Genomic DNA, 24081 nt, shown 5'->3' with positions numbered 1-24081 from the left:
GTTTCACTGATAAAACACAAGGCAATATTTCAAAAAGAACCAGTTCTTCTTTAATATAAAAACTAGTAGTTACTTCCTTTTTAAAAATAGAAAAACAAAGAAAATTTGATACAAAGATAAATTCAAATAAGTCTTATGTGACTTGAATACTCAAAATGTTCAAATTATGCAGTGATCTCCAAAACAGAATTACACATATAAAACTTCCTGAATTTCTGGCAACACTTCAGTTCAGTTCACTTGCTCAGTCGTGTCTGACTTTGCGACCCCATGAAACACAGCACGCCAGGCCTCCCTGTCCATCACCAACTCCCAGAGTTCACTCAGACTCACATCCATCGAGTCAGTGATGCCATCCAGCCATCTCATCCTCTGTCGTCCCCTTCTCCTCCTGCCCTCAATCCCTCTCAACATCAGAGTCTTTTCGAATGAGTCAACTCTTCGCATGAGGTGGCCAAAGTACTGGAGTTTCAGCTTCAGTATCATTCCTTCCAAACAACAATCAGGGCTGATCTCCTTCAGAATGGACTGGTTGGATCTCCTTGCAGTCCAAGGGACTCTCAAGAGTCTTCAATACCACAGTTCCAAAGCATCCATTCTTCGGCGCTCAGCCTTCTTCATAGTCCAACTCTCACATCCATACATGACCACAGGAAAAACCATAGCCTTGACTAGATGAACCTCTGTTGGTAAAGTAATGTCTCTGCTTTTGAATATGCTATCTAGGTTGGTCATAACTTTCCTTCCAAGGAGTAAGCATCTTTTAATTTCATGACTGCAGTTACTATCTGCAGTGATTTTGGAGCCCCCCCAAAAAAAGTCTGACACAGTTTCCACTGTTTCCCCACCTATTTCCCATGAAGTGATGGGACCAGATGCCATGATCTTCGTTTTCTGAATGTTGAGCTTTAAGCCAACTTTTTCACTCTCCACCTTCACTTTCATCAAGAGGCTTTTTAGTTCCTCTTCATTTTCTGCCATAAGGGTGGTGTCATCTGCATATCTGAGGTTATTGATATTTCTCCCGGCAATCTTGATTCCAGCTTGTGCTTCTTCCAGGCCAGCGTTTCTCATGATGTACTCTGCACATCAGTTGAATAAGCAGGGTGACAATATACAGCCTTGACGTACTCCGTTTCCTATTTGGAACCAGTCTGTTGTTCCATGTCTAGTTCTAACCGTTGCTTCCTGACCTGCATACAGATTTCTCAAAAGGCAGATCAGGTGGTCTGGTATTCCCATCTCTTGAAGAATTTTCCACAGTTTATTGTGATCCACACAGTCAAAGGCTTTGGCATAGTCAATAAAGCAGAAACAGATGTTTTTCTGGAACTCTCTTGCTTTTTTGATCATCCAGTGGATGTTGGCAATTTGATCTCTGGTTCCTCTGCCTTTTCTAAAACCAGCTTGAACATCAGGAAGTTCACGGTTCACATATTGCTGAAGCCTGGCTTGGAGAATTTTGAGCATTACTTTACTAGCATGTGAGGTGAGTGCAATTGTGCGGTAGTTTGAGCATTCTTTGGCTTTGCCTTTCTTAGGGATTGGAATGAAAACTGACCCTTTCCAATCCTGTGGCCACTGCTGAGTTTTCCAAATTTGCTGGCATATTGAGTGCAGCACTTTCACAGCATCATCTTTCAGGATTTGGAATAGCTCAACTGGAATTCCATCACCTCCACTACCTTTGTTCGTAGTGATGCTTTCTAAGGCCTACTTGACTTCACATTCCAAGATGTCTGGCTCTAGGTGAGTGATCACACCATTGTGATTATCTGGGTCATGAAGATCTTTTTTGTACAGTTCTTCTGTGTGTTTTTGCCACCTCTTCTTAATATCTTCTGCTTCTGTTAGGTCCATACCATTTCTGTCCTTTATCGAGCCCATCTTTGCATGAAATGTTCCCTTGGTATCTCTAATATTCTTGAAGATATCTCTAGTCTTTCCCATTCTGTTGTTTTCCTCTATTTCTTTGCATTGATTGCTGAAGAAGGCTTTCTTATCTCTTCTTGCTATTCTTTGGAACTCTGCATTCAGATGCTTATCTTTCCTTTTCTCTGTTGCCTTTCTCTCCTCTTCTTTTCACAGCTATTTGTAAGGCCTCCCCAGACAGCCATTTTGCTTTTTCGCATTTCTTTTCCTCAGGGTGGTCTTGCTCCCTGTCTCCTGTACAATGTCATGAACCTCATTCCATAGTTCATCAGGCACTCTATCTATCAGATCTAGGCCCTTAAATCTATTTTCACTTCCACTGTATAATCATAAGGGATTTGATTTAGGTCATACCTGAATGGTCTAGTGATTTTCTCCAGTTTCTTCAATTTAAGTCTGAATTTGGCAATAAGGAGTTTATGGTCTGAGCCACAGTCAGCTCCTGGTCTTGTTTTTGCTGACTGTATACAGCTTCTCCATCTTTGGCTGCAAAGAATATAATTCTGTGTTGACCATCTGGTGATGTCCATGTATAGAGTCTTCTCTTGTGTTGTTGGAAGAGGGTGTTTGTTATGACCAGCACATTTTCTTGGCAAAATGCTATTAGTCTTTGCCCTGCATTCCATATTCCAAGGCCAAATTTGCCTGTTACTCCAGGTGTTTCTTGACTTCCTACTTTTGCATTCCAGTTCCCTATAATGAAAAGGACATCTTTTTTGGGTGTTAGTTCTAAAAGGTTTTGTAGGTCTTCATAGAACCATTCAACTTCAGCTTCTTCAGCGTTACTGGTTGGGGCATAGACTTGGATTTCTGTGATATTGAATGGTTTGCCTTGGAAATGAACAGAGATCATTCTGTCGTCTTTGAGATTGCATCCAAGTACTGCATTTTGGACTGTTTTGTTGACTATGATGGCTACTCCATTTCTCCTGAGGGATTCCTGCCCGCAGTAGTAGATATAATGGTCATCTGAGTTAAATTCACCCATTCCAGTCCATTTCAGTTCGCTGATTCCTAGAATGTCGACATTCACTCTTGCCATCTCCTGTTTGACCACTTCCAATTTGCCTTGATTCATGGACCTGACATTCCAGGTTCTTATGCAATATTGCTCTTTACAGCATCGAACCTTGCTTCTATCACCAGTCACATCCACAGTTGGGTATTCTTTTTGCTTTGGCTCCATCCCTTCATTCTTTCTGGAGTCATTTCTCCACCGATCTCCAGTAGCATATTGGGCACTACTGACCTGGGGAGTTCCTCTTTCAGTATCCTATCATTTTGCCTTTTCATACTGTTCATGGGGTTCTCAAGGCAAGAATACTGAAGTGGTTTGCCATTCCCTTCTCCAGTGGACCACATTCTGTCAGATCTCTCCACCATGACCCTCCCATCTTGGGTTACCACAGAGGCATGGCTTAGTTTCATTGAGTTAGACAAGGCTGTGGTCCTAGTGTGATTCAATTGACTAGTTTTCTGTGAGTATGGTTTCAGTGTGTCTGCCCTCTGATGCCCTCTTGCAACACCTACCGTCTTACTTGGGTTTCCCTTACCTTGGGCGTGGGGTATCTCTTCACAGCTGCTCCAGCAAAGTGCAGCCACTGCTCCTTACCTTGGAGGAGGGGTATCTCCTCACCACAGCCCTTCCTGACCGTGAACGTTGGATAGCTCCTCTAGGTCCTCCAGCGCCCGCACAGCCACAGCTCCATTTGTTGAATTTACGGCAATAAATGCCGCCAAATCCTGACTCTACTAGGTATGAAACTAGTAGCAAATGTACTTAGAACTCACGGAATATTCTTTGGGAGAGTAACCTGATGTCAACAACAGAATTCACTATAAGGTTTTGAGTTGAATCTATGTTCATTCTTATCTTGTAAGTATAGGAGGTTATTTTTGGCAACAATCAGATGTCTGTGTCATCAAGGAAAGGACTGCAAATACCTTTTACATATTTAGGTCATCTAAAGCAAAATCAGCTTTAAAAAGTAATCTGCCATGTTTCCAATCATCTGCATATTTTTGACACCAAATGAATTTACAAGATACTGTCACCCTGAAATTCAATCCACAGAAGCACATCCTAGAGTACAACAAGATTCCCATGGGAGTTTGGCCAAATAAACTTGTGATTTTCATCCGCATCCATGAAGCTGACTGCAGAACCTCATACTGAAAGTTTTACCTCATTCAGACATATCCAAAAATATCTCTCAAGTAAGTCAAGTCAAAAACTCCTCCTCGTCAAACTGTTCTGAGGAGTAGCCTTTTTTTTTTTTTTTTTCTCATAGGCAAATTAATAAATAATGAGGTAGGGCAACCCACTCCAGTCCTCTTGCCCGGAAAATCCCATGGACGGAGGAGCCTGGTAGGCTGCCATCTATGGGATCGCACAGAGTTGGAGAGGACTGAAGCGACTTAGCAGCAGCAGCAGCTATCTAAGCTGCACCATAGTGCTTCAGAGCATGAGCATTCGGCAACCTACACTCTTCTGCATTACTAAGAATTTCTTACTCTGTTTCTACTTTTTTAAGAAAACCTGTTGAAAAGTTAGTGTTTCAAGGCTTTGGCTCTGATAAAGTTGATTAATTTGGGGGTAGTACACAAACTATCTTTCAGGATTATTGTCACAGTTTTTGAGTCTGACACATGCTAAGCCAGTTGTACAAGACTTAAGTCACGATGACTTTCTTCACATAGGCACCAAGATCAGATGTATCGCCAAGCACGAGAAATACTCCATCCATGCACAACGGACCAAATCTTCCTTTTCATCATGTCAAAGATACTAAAACCCTTTCAAGTACCAAAAGGTACTTCTCACACTCTTAATTTGTTATGCATTAGTGTACACAAAACAGTTGAAAACCAGAAACTGCATGAAATAATGTTAATCATTACATACAAATGTTTTTCTAATGGGAAAAGGCATTACTCCCAATTTGACAATGATCTGCTTCAAAATATTAGAAGAAACAGTCAGCAGTCCTATAGTATATAACATCACTTGATTGTATTTAAGCCACAGGAAAGAACATTTTGTGACAAATAATGAAATTTTACTAGACATTTCAAACATTACTTACCCTATTTTAAACTATCATTTTTAAGGACCTCAACATATTGAAATTTACATAAATTGGCAGTTAAGTACAATAAGTATATATTTTCTAAATAGAAATAATTACTAAAGCCAGGCTCTCTGCATTATTCTATATAGGATAATATGTATTTCAAAGTAATGATTCCATCTGTTGCTTCAAATGTTTCTCTAATTGGTGAAATCCCTTTAATCATTCTGAATTAAAGAGTTTTTTAAAAAGAATTTTTTAAACTCAGCTTAGTTCCAGTACAAACTGTCAATAACTGTCTTTAAAATTAATGTAGTAAAGATGTCCCTCTTTTTCTTCTACTATAGATCTAATATCTGATTGATAAACGACTGACAAAAAACAAATAATTCAACCTCTAGTTATACTAAAATGAATTAAGATATACAAACAGTAAGTAGTACACTTCTCATAAATAAACTTTCATTTGAACTGATGTATAAATCAAACAGAACAAATAGCAGATTCCTTGTCTGCACAGCTTGCAAGCTTTTGAAAAGGTTGGGTTGAAAGTTATTTCCTTCTATTTTAATACTTCTAATTTTGAAAATGTAAATAAAATACCTTAATTTATAAACATATATCTTACTCCACCTAACTATATCATTTTTTAATTGCAAGTACATTTTAATAAAGAAGAAAACAGGTCATAATTTTAAATATTCAAAGAAAAATATATTATTTTCTTTCTCTAAAATCAGTATTTCCCCAAATTCATTTCAATAAGCCTGTCTCATGATCTAAAACGTCTGACGCCATTTTTCAAAACTTCTCATTCATGTAATTATCTTAATACAACTTAGTTTTAAAACACTAAAAATGAAATATACTTTACAATAATTATTTTTCACAATTCATGAATGTAAAGCATTTAATGACTAACTTTGAAGCATTTTCCAAGTACTTTTCAAACTTTTGTTTCTGAGGTGTTTTGGGAATAATATGCTAGTTACTTAAATAATTTCTCCATAAGTACTCTCTGACATTTTACCACTTATAACATTATGGAAAGATTTACTTACTGAAACATCTTTCAAGTTTTTCTCAAAGGAGAAGTAATGAGACTCTTTAGAAAAATTAAACTTGTATGTGTCAGTTGGTCCTGCTCCTGACACCAATGCTTTTCTCAGTTCATCAACATATTTCTCTTTTTCCATTGCCATGTCATCAGCTTCTTGGGAAATGTCTGATTCACAAACTGTGAGAAAGAGTAATAAAAAGTCTTATTTGAAAATAAACTTCTAAACATAAGAAAAGATATATTTACCTGTTGCTACTAATTTATTATTAAGCAACATAAATTTAAACAAAAATAAAATCAATGCCCACACCATACATTTTTAAGTCAAATTATACCTCTTAACTGAACTAGCAATTTTTGATAAATACATTTACTCTCAAATCTCATTAGACTCCTTGCATTCTTTCTCTGTCCTCAGATGAAATACATAGATTATAAATTACCACAGAAACAACCATCTTGTGTACCTGCTCCAAGGTCATAGCAGAAGAAAGCATTTTCTATAATGATTAATAAACTCAGTATTTTAAAACATCCTTCTTCCTTGACTCAATTATTAAAGAGATTAAAAAGTCTATAGTCTATTTCTCACTCACATCAGTTCACTTCAGTTCAGTCACTCAGTCGTGTCCGACTCTTTGCGACCCCATGAATCGCAGCATGCCAGGCCTCCCTGTCCATCACCAACTCCCGGAGTTCACTCAGACTCACGTCCATCGAGTCAGTGATGCCATCCAGCCATCTCATCCTCTGTTGTCCCCTTCTCCTCCTGCCCTCAATCCCTCCCAGCATCAGAGTCTTTTCCAATGAGTCAAGTCTTCGCGTGAGGTGGCCAAAGTACTGGAGTTTCAGCTTCAGCATCATTCCTTCCAAAGAAATCCCAGGGCTGATCTCCTTCAGAATGGACTGGTTGGATCTCCTTGCAGTCCAAGGGACTCTCAAGAGTCTTCTCCAACACCACAGTTCAAAAGCATCAATTCTTCAGTGCTCAGCTTTCTTCACAGTCCAACTCTCACATCCATACATGACCACAGGAAAAACCATAGCCTTGACTAGACGGACCTTTGTTGGCAAAGTAATGTCTCTGCTTTTGAATACAGGTAGAGTCAAAGTAAAGTAAAAATGGAGTTCATTCTCATCTCATTATGTCCCAACAATAAAAACAGTAGATGAAGAGAGTCTTACTACTTAGAGGAAAGAAAGGGAAGGGAATTAATATTTATTGACTCCTCTATGGCATACATTATATTACATATCTGGCTATCAGTTATCTCATTTAGGTATATTTAAAGCTGATGTTTTACTCATCCATAGTGATTTTTACTTCAACGATTGTATGTCCAAATTTCAGATCATTTTTTCTTTTTCATAAAATCCTGTTCTGGCCTTCTTTTCAATATTTGAACATATATTGGACTGCAAGGAGATCCAACCAGTCCATTCTAAAGGAGATCAGCCCTGGGATTTCTTTGGAAGGAATGATGCTGAAGCTGAAACTCCAGTACTTTGGCCACCTCACGCGAAGACTTGACTCATTGGGAAAGACTCTGATGCTGGGAGGGATTGGGGGCAGGAGGAGAAGGGGACGACAGAGGATGAGATGGCTGGATGGCATCACTGACTCGATGGACGTGAGTTTCAGTGAACTCCGGGAGTTGGTGATGGACAGGGAGGCCTGGCGTGCTGCAATTCATGGGGTCGCAAAGAGTCAGACACGACTCAGCAACCGATCTGATCTGATCTGATATATATATATGGCATTTTACATTTCATTCAGATCAGTTTCTATGCATGGTTCCTAAAGTATTAATTCCATTTCTTCTAGCTGCTGATACATTCTCATTCTCCTTTTTTTTTCCTTCTGTGCTTTGTGAAGTCTGAACATGGCTCTCCTAAGCCAAAGTATCAAGTGATCTGGCAAACAGAGGTAGCCATAAACAAAGGTTGCTGGTTGGTCTTTCCTGGAGTCCTTACAGGTTTCACCAGTTCTGCATCAGTTTTGGAAGTTAATTTCTTCACTCAGTTTTTACACTTGTGGCAAATTTTAGAGAGTTCAAATTTAAGCCCACCACCCCTCACACATACATAACACAGACAGGATTCTGATTTCTGCTAGGACTTTTAATTTACTCATTACAATTAAATGAGCTAATGAGCCCTTACTGACTACTCTGAGTCTATGCTACATCTCTAAGCCAGGGTAGTTTTTTGTTTGTTATTTGTTGCTTAAAGATTTTATTAATAGGATCAATTCCAGGTTACTTTATCTTTACAGTTCAGCTCCAATTCCTAAAAGGCCTGCAGTCTCAACAAGCCCTTCCTCTCAGGTATTACAACCACAGTCATTAGATGCGTATCTATTCAGAAGTCCATGAGCTTAGTTCTTTAGCTCTCATTAACTCTTTTGGTTTTCAGATATGTCTTCACACTTGACACCTGGGGATTCTCTTTCTAAAGACTGTGATGTGTCTGTTTATTGCCTTTTAAAATTACAATATTTAATATAATATTTATTTGGAATGTATGCGGGGTTGGGTCCCCATGTCAACTCGAGATCACAATGATGAAAGTCCCATATAGTTCTACAGTGTTTTTTGTTTTTTTTTTTAAGGTTACATTTATCTATTTTGGGGCTTCCCTGGTGGCTCAGCTGGTAAAGAATCCACCTGCAATGCAGGAGACCTGGGTTCGATCACTGGGTTGGGAAGATCCCCCGGAGAAGGGAAAGGCTATCCACTCCAGTAGTCTGGCCTGGAGAATTCCATGGACTGAAGAGTCCACAGGGCTGAAAGAGTCAGACACGACTGAGCAACTTTTACTTTATCTATTTTATTCCTTACAACAATGAAAGACAGATATTCTCATTTTACAAATGATAAAAGTAAAACTCAAGAGAGATCAGGTAATGAATGGTCAAGGACCATGAAGAAGGTAAGTGATAAAACTGGGATTCATACTTATATCTCTCTGGTTGTTCTGGTTTGAGGTGAAACAGATATGGGACATTAGATAAACTATTTACTCCCATAATATTAAAAATTAACACATTAGTATGAAATAGTATAAAAACAATAAAATCTTGATTAAAGAATCCTTTAAAATATAGCAGCTTTCCATAACTTTGGTCCATGTGCCATCAACTGTCTAGAAGCCCCATGATGGGCAATGAGGAAGAGAGTCTGGGAATGCATCCATGTATCTTTTATAATGAGTTTTTGATAAATTCTGATATTGAAATCTAAGTTTAAACGCAGTCTCTGAAAAAAGGTAAGAATAAAAATATTCTTGTGGAATTTTACAGCTTCTAAATACTTCGACATATTTTTTTCTCCCTCTAAAGCATTGCACATTTAAGATCACCAATATCAAATCTATTGATTTTTCAAATACTCTATTAGCTCTTCTGAAAAAACATATAAGAAGACAAATGCTTTTTATCTGAGGAATAATTTCATATTTTCTGTTTGGATTGCTTTGAAAAGTATAAGTACCTACAGAAAGATATTATTGATATTTCACAGAGAAATAGAAAATAATCTATAGAAACTATCTTGACTGTAACTATAGAAAAACTTAAGAAAACACACACACACACACAAAAAGATAAAATGAACATATTTAGAAAACAAAAAGAGACTCAACAGACTTCAAAAACAGATTTATAGTTACCAAACAGGAAAGGTGGGGAATGGGAGAGGGATAAAATAGGAGTTTGAGATTAACATATACATACTGCTGCTGCTCCTAAGTCACTTCAGTCATGTTCGACTCTCTGTGACCCCACAGACAGCAGCCCACCAGGCTCCCCTGTCCCTGGGATCCTCCAGGCAAGAACACTGGAGTGGGTTGCCATTTCCTTCTCCAATGCATGAAAGTGAAAAGTGAAAGTGAAGTCGCTCAGTCGTGTCCAACTCTTAGCGACCCCATGGACTGCAGCCTACCAGGCTCCTCCATCCATGGGATTTTCCAGGCAAGAGTACTGGAGTGAGGTGTCATTGCCTTCTCTGACATATACACACTACTACATATAAAATAGCTAACCAACCAACAAGGCTCTACTGTATAATACTTGGAACTCTACTCAATATCCTGTAATAACCTACATGGGAAAAGAATCTGAAAAAAAAATGTATATATGTATATGCATAACAATCACTTTTCTGTATAACTGAAACTAATATAACACTGCAAATCAACTATATTCCAATATAAAACAAAAATTAAATTAAAATATAATAAAGTATGTCTACTGATACACCATCTAATAAAAAGTATTTTAAATTTCATTACAATCAAAAGATAGTTTCCTGAAAACATTTAATGGAATATATTGATTCAATCCATTTATTGAACCCGCCTGCATTGTAGGAGACGCAGGAGACAAAGGTTCAATCCCTGGGTTGGGACGATTTCCTGAAGAAAGAAATGGCAACCCACTCCAGTGTTCTTGCCTGGAAAATCCCAGGGTTAGAGGCGCCTGGCAGGCTACAGTTCATAGGGTCACAAAGAGTGGGATACAACTTAGCAAGTAAACAACAAGTAAATTCTGAAACTGCTTAATGAGCATCTATTATGTGCCAGGCACTATTCTAGGCACCAGGGATAACAACCATTAGACAGAGAAAAATGCCAGCCTTATGGAGCCTTGATTCAAGTGCTGACATCTTAGATATCTTTTCAGATATCCTTTTAGATACTATCTTAGCTACGCCCATATGTTACTCCATCTATGAATCCTGCATTGGTTAGTGTTATGAAATATTTCCTGAGAAGAAGAAAACATATGAAAGAAAATTATTTATATCTGCACGTCTCCTTTAAAAAACATGTTTTTAAAACAAGGTAACAGTTTAAGAAAAAAAATTTACTTGAACATTTCCTGTAATAGTCCATGTGAAATTCTGACTGCCTATTTAGAACTTCAATCCTAGAAAAACAATTGGGTCACCAGTTTTGAATTTTGTGCTGGAGGAAGCACAGCTGTAAGCACTCAATGCTCCTTTTAAAAACTTCAGCGACTGGGGATAAAAGCCATGGAAATAATAAAATTCAGTAAGGATACAGATGAACGACGTAATATGGCAAGAAAGTGAGCAGGCCAACAAAAAATAAGGAATTGTTTTCAGGCAGGTAGGATAAAAGAAAGAATCACTTCAACAATATCTGTACGTAGGTGAAGATGAAAATAAGGAAAGAGGGTTCTTTACTTTGGATTCTAATGTAGAATGAACTGAAGGACTATATATTCTAAGTTTGTGTCAGAGCTGAGAAGATACAGACTTACTAAGTCATCACATCATGGACCCACTTCACTACTCTTCATTCATTAAAAATCCTTTTTATACTGAGCTCTGTAACATAATTTCCATAGAGGTCACCAAATATATCAGTGTTTATAACAAATATAAGCAGATATAATTATTTCATAATAAAGTCATTAATAAAGTTTAGTTCATTCTTCAGTGAATTTTACTCCAAGATGAGCGATATAAGTTTTTTACTGCTGACTAATTCTTATGAAAGTCAAATAACAGTTATCGATCATTAACCCACTTTGTGATTTAACCCTGTGATATAAACTTCTATAATGTTCAAGTGATGATAGACCACATGATAATTAGACCCCAAACATTCATTAGATAAAACATTGCTAATGGAAAAGAAATCACGGAGTTTAGTGTGTGGGAGATTAAAAGAAACCCCACATCCTTTTAATTTCACTCAAATGAAAAGAGAAAAAAAAATTACCCAAATTGAAGGTTGCAGAAATCAAAAAATTGTACAAAAAACAGGATGAGGTATAGGAAGGAAATTCATTTTCATGTTTCAATTATTTAATTGTTTCAATGTTCTTAATCATCTTATTGTCTATCTGTAAAGTGCCAAACCAAATTACATTTATGTATAAGCTTTAACTAAACATGGAAACAATGTTATGCTACTTAGTTACATATTTTATAATTAAAATTCACTCAAGAAAATAAAAGTGAACAATAAAGGGTATTAAACATTTGAGAAACTGAAAACTTCAACATCTTTGTAAACAAATGGCCATCTTCCAGTGCACTGTAAAATTTTCTGTTTGAAAGCTTGTTCAGTACAGGAAGCCAAAATCTTAACAATCTATTTGCCATGAAGTGATGGGACCAGATGCCATGATCTTATTTTCTGAATGTTGAGTTGTTTTTTTTTAATGTCTATTAGCAGAGTTATAAGAAAATATTGTTCAATAAAATCCAAATAGATAATATAGTTGTCAAGGTGACAATTGTTTAAAAGCTTTAAAAAGAGAGAAAACAATGTTTCCACAGACACAGGGTAACCTTAAAAAAAGATTTTTCTTCCTGAAAATGTTTTGTTCAGCTGGAGGGAGAAGAAATAAAAGGAAACATGAAAGCCAGTGAAAGAAAAACATGAGCATGGAAGACCATCATTAATCTTCAATTCAAATTGTATAAAAGGCATTAATAGCAATTCTATTCAGAGATTCGGGGTGAATAAGTGAGCTAATTGCACAATGATTCTGCATGGGGATGACCCTAGAAATACGGGTTGCCACTGCCAAGTCGCTTCAGTTGTGTCTGACTGTGCAACCCCAGAGACAGCAGCCCACCAGGCTCCCCCGTCCCTGGGATTCTCTAGGCAAGAACACTGGAGTGGGTTGCCATTGCCTTCTCCGAATGTTGAGTTTTAAGCCAACTTTTTCACTCTCCTCTTTTACTTTCATCAAGAGACTCTTTACTCTTTAGTTCTTCTTGCTTTCTGCCATAACAGTGGTGTCATCTGCATATCTGAAGTTATTGGTATTTCTCCCAGCAATCTTGACTCCAGCTTGTGCTTCATCCAGCCCAGCAAGTTAGCATGATGTACTCTGCATATAAGTTAAATAAGCAGGGTGACAATATACAGCCTTGACCTACTCCTTTTCCTATTTGGAACCAGTCTACTGTTCCATGTCCAATTCTAACTGTTGCTTCCTGACCTGCATACAGATTTCTCAAAAGGCAGATCAGGTGGTCTGGTATTCCCATCTCTTTCAGAATTTTCCAGTTTATTGTGATCCACACAGTCAAAGGCTTTGGCATAGTCAATAAAGCAGAAATACATGTTTTTCTGGAACTCTCTTGCTTTTTCCATGATCCAGCGGATGTTGGCAATTTGATCTCTGGTTCCTCTGCCTTTTCTAAAACCAGCGTGAACATCAGGAAGTTCATGGTTCACATATTCCTGATGCCTGGCTTGGAGAATTTTGAGCATTACTTTACTAGCATGTGAGATGAGTGCAATTGTGCTGTAGTTTGAGCATTCTTTGGCATTGCCTTTCTTTGGGATTGGAATGAAAACTGACCTTTTCCAGTCCTGTGGCCACTGCTGAGTTTTCCAAAGTTGCAGGCGTATTGAGTGCAGCACTTTCGTGCACTGCTATTCTCATCTCTTTAAGAATTTCCCACAGTTTGTTGTGATCCACATAGTCAAAGGCTTTGGTGTGGAAAATAAAGCAGAAGTACATGTTTTTCTGAAAATCTCTTGCTTTTCCAATGATGCAACCGATGTTGGCAATTTGATCTGTGGCTCCTCTGCCTTCTCAAAATTCAGCTTGATCATCTGGAAGTTCACGGTTCATGTAGTATTGAAGCCTGGCTTGAAGAATTTTGAGCATTACTTTGCTAGCGTGTGAGATGAGTGCAATTGAGAAGTAGTTTGAACATCCTTTGGCATTGTCTGTCTTTGGGATTGGAATGAAAACTGACTTTTTCCAGTCCTGTGGCCACTGCTGAGTTTTCCAAATTTGCTGGCATATTGAGTGCAGCACTTTCACAGCATCATCTTTTAGGATTTGAAATAACTCAACTGGTATTCCATCACTTTCACTAGTTTTGCTCATAGTAATGCTTCCTAAGGCCCACTTGACTTCACATTCTAGGATATCTGGCTCTAGGTGAGTTATCACACCATCGTGGCTATCTGGGTCATGAAGATCTTTTGTGTATAGTTCTTCTTAATATCTTCTGCTTCTGTTAGGTTCATACCATTTCTGTCCTTTACTGTGCCCATCTTTGCACAAAATGTTCCCTTGGTATATCTAATTTTCTTAAAGAGATCTCTAGTCTTTCCCATTCTGTTGTCTTCCTCTATTTCTTTGCACTGATCACTGAAGAAGGCTTTCTTATATCTCCTTGCTATTCTTTGGAACTCTGCATTCAAATAGGTGTATCTTTCCTTTTCTCCTTTGGCTTTCACTTCTCTTCTTTTCACAGCTATTTGTAAGGCCTCCTCAAACAACCCTTTTGCCTTTTTGCATTTCTTCTTCTTGGGGATGGTCTTGATCACTGCCTCCTGTACAATGTCATGAACCTCCATCCATATTTCTTCAGGTTCTCTATCAGATCTAATCCCTTGAATCTATATGTCATTTCCACTGTACAGTCAAAAGGGATTTGATTTAGGTCATACCTGAATGGTCTAATGGTTTTCCCCACTTTCTTAAGTGGGGAAATTTAAGTCTAAATCTGGCAATAAGGAGTTCATGATCTGAGGCACAGTCAGCTCCCAGTCTTGTTTTTCCTGACTGTATAGAGCTTCTCCATCTTTGGCTGCAAAGAACATAAACAAGCTGATTTTGGTATTGACCGTCTGGTGATGTCCATGTGTAGAGTCTTCTCTTGTGTTGTTGGAAGAGGATGTTTGATATGACCAGTGTGTTCTCTTGGCAAAACTCTGTTGGCCTTTGTCCTGCTTCATTCTGTACTCCAAGGCCAACTTTGCCTGTTACTCCAGGTATCTCTTGACTTCCTACTTTTGCATGCCAGCCCCCTATAAAGAAAAGGATATCTTTTTCAGATGTTAGTTCTAGAAGGTCTTGTAGGTCTTCATAGAACTGTTCAACTTCAGCTTCTTCAGCTTTACTGGTTGAGAATAGACTTGGATTACTGTGTTACTGAATGGTTTGCCTTGGAAACAAACAGATCATTCTTTCATTTTTGAGATTGCACCCAAGTACTGCATTTCAGACTCTTTTATTGACTATGAGGGCTACTCCATTTCTTCTAAGGGATTCTGGCCCACAGTAGTAGGTATAATGGTCATCTGAGTTAAATTCACCCGTTCAATTTTATTTCACTGATTCCTAAAATGTCAACGTTCACTCTTGCCATTTCCTGTTTGACCACTTGTAATTTACTTTCTTAGACCTAACATTCCAGGTTTCTATGCAATATTGTTCTTTACAGCATCGTACTTTACTTCCATCACCAGTCACATCCACGACTGGGTGTTGTTTTTGCTTTGGCTCCATCCCTTCATTATTTCTGGAGTTTTTTCTCCATTCTTCTCCAGTAGCATATTGGGCACCTATCGACCTGGGGAGTTCATCTTTTGGTGTCATATCTTTTTGCTTTTGTTCATGGGATTCTCAAAGCAAGAATGCTGAAGTGGTTTGCCATTCCCTTTTCCAGAGCACCATGTTTTGTCAGAACTCTCCACCACGCCCTGTCCGTCTTGGATGTTCCTAAATGGCATGGCTCATAGTTTCAATGAGTTAGACAAGGCTGTGGTTTATGTGATCAGTTTGATCAGTTTTCTGTGGTTGTGGCTTCCATTCTGTCTGCCCTTCCTCTGAGAGATAAGGATAAGAGGCTTATGGAATCTTCCTGATGGGAGAGACTGACTGTGGGGAAAACTGGGTCTTGCTTTAATGGGTGAGGCCAAGATCAGTAAATATTTAATCCAGTTATTACCAAAGACAAAAAAAATCAAAAGTCTATTTCATAAAATAATAGCCAAAAACCCACATAGGGGTTTGAAACATGGTTTACAAAATTTTACACTATTATTAACAGTTCTGTTTCATTTTGTTACAAATGTAGTATATGTTCACTGGAAATTATTCAAACAATAATATGAAATAAAAAGAAAACAACCACCACTTCACTTTCCTAAGCTTTGGCCTAGCCAATTCACCTTCCTGTTCCCTTCAGTATTTCCTTGGCGTGCTAAGAAATGATACATATAAAAAATACTATTTTATATGTTTTATATAGAGAAATAATTTTTTTAATTTTATTTTATTTTTAAACTTTACATAATTGTATTAGTTTTGCCAAATATCAAAATGAATCCGCCACAGGTATACATGTGTTCCCCATCCTGAACCCTCCTCCCTCCTCCCTCCCCCCTCCCCATACCATCCCTCTGGGTTGTCCCAGTGCACTAGCCCCAAGCATCCAGTATCGTGCATCGAACCTGGACTGGCATCTCGTTTCATACATGATATTTTACATGTTTCAATGCCATTCTCCCAAATCTTCCCACCCTCTCCCTCTCCCATAGAGTCCATAAGACTGTTCTATACATCAGTGTCTCTTTTGCTGTCTCGTACACAAGGTTATTGTTACCATCTTTCTAAATTCCATATATATGCGTTAGTATACTGTATTGGTGTTTTTCCTTCTGGCTTACTTCACTCTGTATAATAGGCTCCAGTTTCATCCACCTCATTAGAACTGATTCAAATGTTTTCTTTTTAATGGCTGAGTAATACTCCATTGTGTATATGTACCATAGCTTTCTTATCCATTCATCTGCTGATGGACGTCTAGGTTGCTTCCATGTCCTGGCTATTATAAACAGTGCTGCGATGAACACTGGGGTACACGTGTCTCTTTCCCTTCTGGTTTCCTCAGTGTGTATGCCCAGCAGTGGGATTGCTGGATCATAAGGCAGTTCTATTTCCAGTTTTTTAAGGAATCTCCACACTGTTCTCCAGAAATAATTTTTAAAACTCTGATCAAGTACTATGACTCAAAAGGGTATTTTTCCTCATTTCTATTAATGTCATTTATAGAAAACAGCATTAATATTACAAATCTACATGTAAATTTGACAGCAATAACAAGTAAATGTTAATTTTAACCAATATCAATTAAATATTTAATTTGAAGTATCACTAAGGACTGAAATACAGCATATTACATTAATTTTTCTTTAAAAATTCACTTTTAATATTACCTGTCCCAGTCCATGCTGACTGCCCATCAGTAAGTGTAATAACAAAACCAGATCCTAGTGTTTTCTCCCAAGCAACTTGTAGAAAATGAATTATATCAGGTTCGGAAGCAAGACAGACTCTGCTTACTTTTCTTTCCATTTCTGATCACCTGTCATAAAAGAAAAAAATAAATATTTTTACGTGAAACTGTGACTATCAAATAGTGACTTTTCTGTATTGGTCTCTTGAGTTATACAAAGCACTAAGGAAATAAGTTAAACAAAAAGTTGTTTAATAGCCAACCATAAACTCAGTAAATCACAGTTCTATTCAGTATTGATTCACAATTTTAACCAATAAGAAAAGCAGAGACTCATAAATGACAAATGATTTGCCCAAGTTGTATAGCTGAATAAAAGTTACTATCTTCAACATTTTAAAAACTTAATATCTAAGTATTTATATCAAGGCAGAAGTACATATCTAAAATCCAACTTAGAAGCTTTTCAACTGAACAAATCCATATAAGCAGTACCTAGATCAAGAAGCAGCACACGACGACCCCAGAACTCATTCTTACAACACCCCCCTTCCAGTCACTACATCCCCCAAAACCACTTTCTTAACTGAGATTTGCGTTTTATTTTTGCACTTTCACATAAATGTAATACAGCATTTTATTTGTGTCTGGCTTCTTTTGTTCAGCATTATGTTTAAGAAATCCATCCATATGGTTTCTTAGAGTTGTAGATCATGCACACAATTGTACAATATTCAATAATATGGTACAATTATTTATCCACTTATCCACTAGTGACAGGCATTTGAGTACATTCCAGGTTTTGACTATCACAAATAGTGCTGCCATAGACATGCTAGCAAATATCTAAGTTTTTCTGTTGGGTATATACCTATGAGTATATGCGTGTAATTTGTAGATCAGAGGATAAGCATATGCTCAGTTTTAGTACCACACAGCCAAAAATTGTCTAAAAGGTTTGAAACAATTTACACACTTGGTATATGAGAGTTCTGATCACTCCATATTCTTAGAAACATTTCCCATCTTTATAATTTTAGCCATTTTGGTGGGTATGTAATACTACATTATGGTTATTCACATTTCCCTAATTACTAAAGATGGTGAATTCTTTCATATCTTGATTGCACTTTGAACATCCTGCTTTGGGGAATATCTGTTAAATCTTGCCAATGCTTTTATTAAGTTGTATTCTTCATATTGACGTTCTTACTGAAATCCTCTGCCACCCTCTTCTTTTGCCTTCAGTCTTTCCCAGCATCAGTGTCTTTTCCAATGAGTCAGTTCTTTACATCAGGTGGTCAAAGTATTGGAGCTTCAGTTTCAGCATCAGTCCTTACAATGAATATTCAGGTTTGATTTCCTTTACAATTGACTGGTTTGATCTCCTTGCAGTCCAAGGGACTCTGAAGAGTCTTCTCCAGCACCACAGTTCGAAAGCATCAATTCTTTGGCACTCAGCCTTCTGTATGGTCCAACTCTTACATTATATATGACTACTAGAAAGACCATAGCTTTGACTATATGGGCCATATGGATGTTATTCTATGTTTATCTAAAAGTTTTATAACTGTATGTATCATATTTAGATCCACAATTCATCTGGAACTGAATTTTGTACTTCAATTGTCAAGAAGAGATCAAACTAGATTTTTTCTATGTGGATATATAATTGACCCAGTACTATGTATTAAAGACTGTCCTTTCTTATTGCAATGCTAGGTTACCTTACTCATAAATCATGTGACTGAATACATGTACAAGGTTCAATTTTTGTTTTGTTTGTTCTTTGCAGGTGTGCAATTTCATATTATATACTTGGCTTGTCAAGGTTCACTGAATAGTGATTCTGTTACTATGATCCAACACATTTATAATCTCTCTGTGGCTTTGCCATTTATAAGTTTGATAAACCTCTAAGTATTAAAATCACTTATGTAAAATGTTGAGCAGAACAAGCTGAAGCATTGGACTTCTGTGGCTTGCCATTAGAAACAAACTTCTCAGACATCAATTGCTATTATTAGGTGGGTGTATTGCTCGTACCTCCATTTAAGTCATAAGAGTACCAACAGAGTCCTTTGCAAAACCTTAAGCTATAGAAGGGCTTTCCTGGTAGCTCAGCTGGTAAAGAATCCACCTGCAATGCAGGAGACCCTGGTTCAATTCCTACATTGGAGAGATCCCCTGGAGAAGAGATAGGCTACTCACTCCAGTATTCTTGGGCTTCCCTAGTGGCTCAGGCAGTAAAGAATTTGCCTGCAATGTGGGAGACCTGGATTCAGTTCCTAGATTGGGAAGATCGCCTGGAGGAGGACATGGCAATCCACTCTAGTTTTCCTGCCTGGAGAATCCCCATGAACAGAGGCACTGAACAGGCTCCCCACGTGTCCATGGGGTCACAAAAGAGTCGGACATGACTGCGCAACGAAGCACAGCACAGCACAACAAGCTATAGAAGCTAACAAACAAAACTAAAGAAATACCATAAAAATTACAAATATGCCAAGAAAAACATAAAAAGTCAAAACTAGGAACAATGCACACACTTCAAAGATGAAAAAATAGAGAGAATTATTCTTTAATCACATAGCATGAATCTCTTACCAGATGATCCTAAAAAAGGTAAAAGAATACTCCAATCTTTTATTTGGGGGAAGAGTATAAAATTGCCTCAAATTATTATGACCAATTTAAATAATATGATATTCCAAAGGTAATATTAATTGCTATTTCATTAATAACTGATAAGTTTTCATCAAAGCTAAACTGTTAAGCTATTTTAATCTGCTTTCTCAATTTAAAACTATTATGTTCTCATAAATAAAGCATCATATTTTTCTCAACAAGTGAATATGAAAATAAAAACAACTCATTCTGTCAACTCTTCACAAAACTAAGCTGATTTCTCTATCTGCTGTGGGGTTGAGAGGCATGCTTAATTATAGAATGCTAGAGCTGTACTATCTTACATAAAAAGTACAAGGAAGCAGAGAAATGGCCAGAATGAAAGAAAAAAATATCTAAAATTAAAAGTGTAATATACCTCTAAATTGATGAATTAGCAATAATATCTAACCTAAAGTTTACTCAGAAAATTATTCTTCTTCCCAGTGAAAAAGTTATAAGATAACCATACTTGCAGTCACATCAATTAAGCATGCTAACATATTTTAAATATGCAAATCTGTAGGTTTGACTACAATATAATCACTGAAAAAAATATAATTATGTTTAAATATTTCATTTAGTCAATAATTTTTCCTACATTGAGATCTTCTTTGCCTAGAGGTACTTAATTCTGAAATGCTTCATCCACTTGTAAATATTTTCTTTTAAATCAATAAGTCAATACACTAAACATGCAGTAAATTACCCCACATGCTCTGTAATTCCCAAATTTGAAAATGACTAGCAAATGTGTTCCTGCTTTTCTATGCCAATCACTGAAAAAGACATACTCAGAGGCTTAAATAATTCTAATGGACCCAAATCCCACAATTCTGGGAGGGGAGGGCAGAAGGTAATACAAACTACTGATATAGGCTTTTTTTTTTTTACTCTACAGAATGTACATACACACACAAAGATACACACACATTTATATAGACCATTTCTTCTTAAAATGTGCCTGAAGAACCCTGGCTATTGTTACCATTAGTGTAACTCAGAAATACCCTAAAACAGCAATTGGTATCACTGCTGTTTCTTAGCTTGTTTGAAACAAGTAACACATATCTAATTATAGAAAATAATAATTTAAAATTCAATATTTCAGATGCCTATCAGTAAATCCTGCTTTCCACAATAACATAAAAGGCTTTAGTCTCAATAATGTTAAAAAGACATTCAGGGGTCATGTATTAGTTTTGAGATCTTTGAATTATTTATGTTTGAGTATTTTCCAATTTTCTGATTAACTCTAGATACTTACCACAGAAAATAAACCGAATGATCAAACTAAATAAACTAAATGAAAGCAAAATAAATGATTTTATTTTAAAGATTCTGTTATTCTAGTAAACTCATATTTGAAATTTTGGATGTTACCACACTAAGGACTTGATATATTAAAAGTCTAAATTTGACAACTCAGTATCCTTTAAGTATTTTATGGCTCAATAGCCTTATAAATGTTTTCCTTATATCAACTGAGTCTTAATTTCCTTATAATATACTATTTGAACCAATTCTGAAAGCTCTTCATTCACTTACTTACTGAGGTCACCATCTCATTAAATACCAAATACAAAATTTCTAAGACTCAACCACAGAAACAGAAAAAGAGACGACTTGGAATGTCTTTTAAGATTCAGTAAGAGCGAATCAAGGATCTCTTTGCTTTCACCAGCACTTAAAGGAAATAGCCGTGGGGTTTTTTGCCCCAAGACTAATACTTGAAGAAAGGGGGTGGAATCCTCTTCGGAAGGACTGATTGATCAGGGCCATAAGAAAGCCTGTGTTTTGTTTTCTAAGGGCACTAAAGGTCAGACTAATATCAGCACCTCTCCCAGCCAGAGCCAAGGATCTAAGACAAGCTTGCAGGTGGAAACAGTTGGGTCCCACCCCAATTTGTACATCAGTAGCTTTATTGAGAGCTCAAAACAGTTGAGAATTGAGAAGCTTATCTTTAGTACTTTGTATCTTTGATACTTGGCTTCTCTCTTAGAAGAGAAATAAGTTGTTGGCTGGTATGCAATTGATGTGATCTAGACTCTGAACAAACACCATTCACAGTTGCTTCTGAATAAACAAGACGCTTTTTAAATTAGTTTACAAAGAATTTTGTATGCCCTTTTGGATGCTGATAAGAAGCCATGCAGAAGCCAAGTCTCTTAGGTCAGCTCAAGTTAGTGACTACACTGTATCATTGATAACACCATTTTGAACTTGGGCTTCTTTCATTTTCCTTTATAGTAAGTTATGGTTTCCTTTCAGGCTGCTTGGGCTGCAGGTGTTCAAACTTCTGCAGCTACGCCAAGGAGTTGTACTTACAGATCAGAAAAGGCTAAATGCATGTTTCTAATGAAGCAATTAACTTAAGTGCCCCCTTGTTGAGAAAAGTAGGCTGATACCTAAGTGAGTTCAGAATAAAGATTAGCACATAGCACATGCTGTTAATACTCTGTAATTAGATGCTTGATCACACTGTTTCATTTGACCTTCCTTTAAAAAAAAAAAAGAGGAAAAGAAAAATATATACCAAAAGTGTGGCGATAAATTTTTTAAAGTTCTATCATACTACAAACATTCAAGGACAGGACTCTATATAATTGCTAGATAAAAAGGAAAGAAAGATTTATGTAATAGTCATTGGGCTATTTCAAAAACAAACATCACATAATAATTTAAGAAGAGGACTATTTTCTTATTTGTTTAGTACTTTTTTAAAAGCACTGATTATCCATGTTTATCTTATCAGAATTCCCACACTGAGTATTTTTAATTAGTTTATTTCTACCAGTTTCATTATTAATAACATATCACCTTGCTGCTTGTTGCTATCTTCTTGACCAAAGGGTAAATTAAGATCTTTTTGAAAAATGACCAAGAAATCAATTTACATATAAAATGCCAAAGCAATTAAAACAAAATTAACCTTCCAAAGAAGAAATGCTTTCCTGAAATAACATTTTCAAGTTAAAATTTTATAAACTTTAAGGGTAAAGAATTTACAGGGTTATTAAATAACTTTCTAATCATATCGGGATTTTCTCCACTCAGTTAATTTTGAAATCAAGGAAGGTGACCATCTGTCCAAGATTCCCTGAGATTTTCCCAGTTTTAACACTGAAAGTCCAACGTCCTAGAAAATCTCTCAACAATCCCAGGCAAACTAAGATGGCTGATTACCCTAAGTAAGAGTAAAATTTAATTAATACTGTTAGTATAATCTTGATCAAAAATTTGTAATATACAGCTTACTTACAAGGAAGACATTAAATAAACAATCTGATGCTTTAGGAATACAGCACTAAAACTATAAAATAAGTCTAAAATCTAAGGCATCTTTGCCATGAATATAGACTTTTCTCAATTATCCCTTATGAGCCTGGAATGCCAGCTGCTAGCATTCCAGATTATCATATTACTGCTCATTTCCTCTGCTTATCTTTTGCAAACACCATTAATAATCATTAGTTTCAGTGATTTCTTCAAATTCTACTTCCTCTGCTTTCCTTTCTCTTATCCAATGGAGTACTAAAAAACAATAAAATGGCCTAAATAAATTCTCCACATATAATCTAAGGCCTAGATCCAAAATGCCCATAAAATTGGACTCAAAGTACCAAGACTATGACTTTTTTTATATTCATCAATGGATACTCTTGATTACCAGTAACCTTGGTGGAAAGAACAAGAGCATACTTAACACTGTGGAAACCTTCTAAATGTTCACAAGAATACTTCAGTTCTAATGGCAGAGTTCATATGAGAATGACACAACAGAAATGAAGAGATAAGACAGTTTGTGAAATATAATATTATCTTAAGCAACAGTGAAAGTGAAGTCACTCAGTTGTGTCCGACTCTTTGAGACCCCGTGGACTGTAGACCACCAGGCTCCTCCATCCATGGGACTCTCCAGGCAAGAATACTGGAGTGGGTTGCCATTTCCTTCTCCAACAGTTCTTTCTCACTAAAAATTTAGCAATTATGACCTCTTAGAGCTCAAAATTTTGACACCTTGATCATATTTAAATTCTAGAAAGAGTGAAGAGACTCCTATTTGCAATACCATCCATTAAGGAGGAGAGTGAAAAAGTTGGCTTAAAGCTCAACATTCAGAAAACTAAGATCATGGCATCTGGTCCCACTACTTCATGGCAAATAGATACGGAAACAGTGGCTGACTTTATCTTTGGGGGCTCCAAAATCACTGCAGATGGTGACTGCAGCCATGAAATTAAAAGACGCTTACTCCTTGGAAGGAAAGTTATGATCAACCTAGACAGCATATTAAAAAGCAGAGACATTACTTTGCCTACAA

At 36.8% G+C, this 24081-nt stretch overlaps 1 protein-coding gene across 6 annotated transcripts in view; it reads right to left on the bottom strand.

The window, feature by feature from the left end:
• The window catches only part of XRCC4 (X-ray repair cross complementing 4), a 379323-nt gene that overhangs the window by 330732 nt on the left and 24510 nt on the right, over positions 1–24081 (bottom strand). For all 6 annotated transcript variants that reach the window (XM_070794001.1, XM_070794004.1, XM_070794006.1 and 3 more), the window contains exons 2-3: positions 17071–17219; positions 6065–6240 (exon numbers count right to left, since the gene is read on the bottom strand). In XM_070794001.1, coding sequence (XP_070650102.1) covers positions 6065–6240; positions 17071–17209 — 315 coding nt within the window. In that variant the 5' untranslated portion in view covers positions 17210–17219. The remainder of the gene's footprint in view (positions 1–6064; positions 6241–17070; positions 17220–24081) is intronic.

This window comes from Bos indicus, chromosome 7 (assembly GCF_029378745.1).
Source record: "Bos indicus isolate NIAB-ARS_2022 breed Sahiwal x Tharparkar chromosome 7, NIAB-ARS_B.indTharparkar_mat_pri_1.0, whole genome shotgun sequence".
In the NCBI taxonomy this organism is placed as follows: Eukaryota; Metazoa; Chordata; class Mammalia; order Artiodactyla; family Bovidae; genus Bos; species Bos indicus.
The sequence above is the reverse complement of the archived record's forward strand: the minus strand, read 5'-3'. Positions and strand labels throughout refer to the sequence as shown.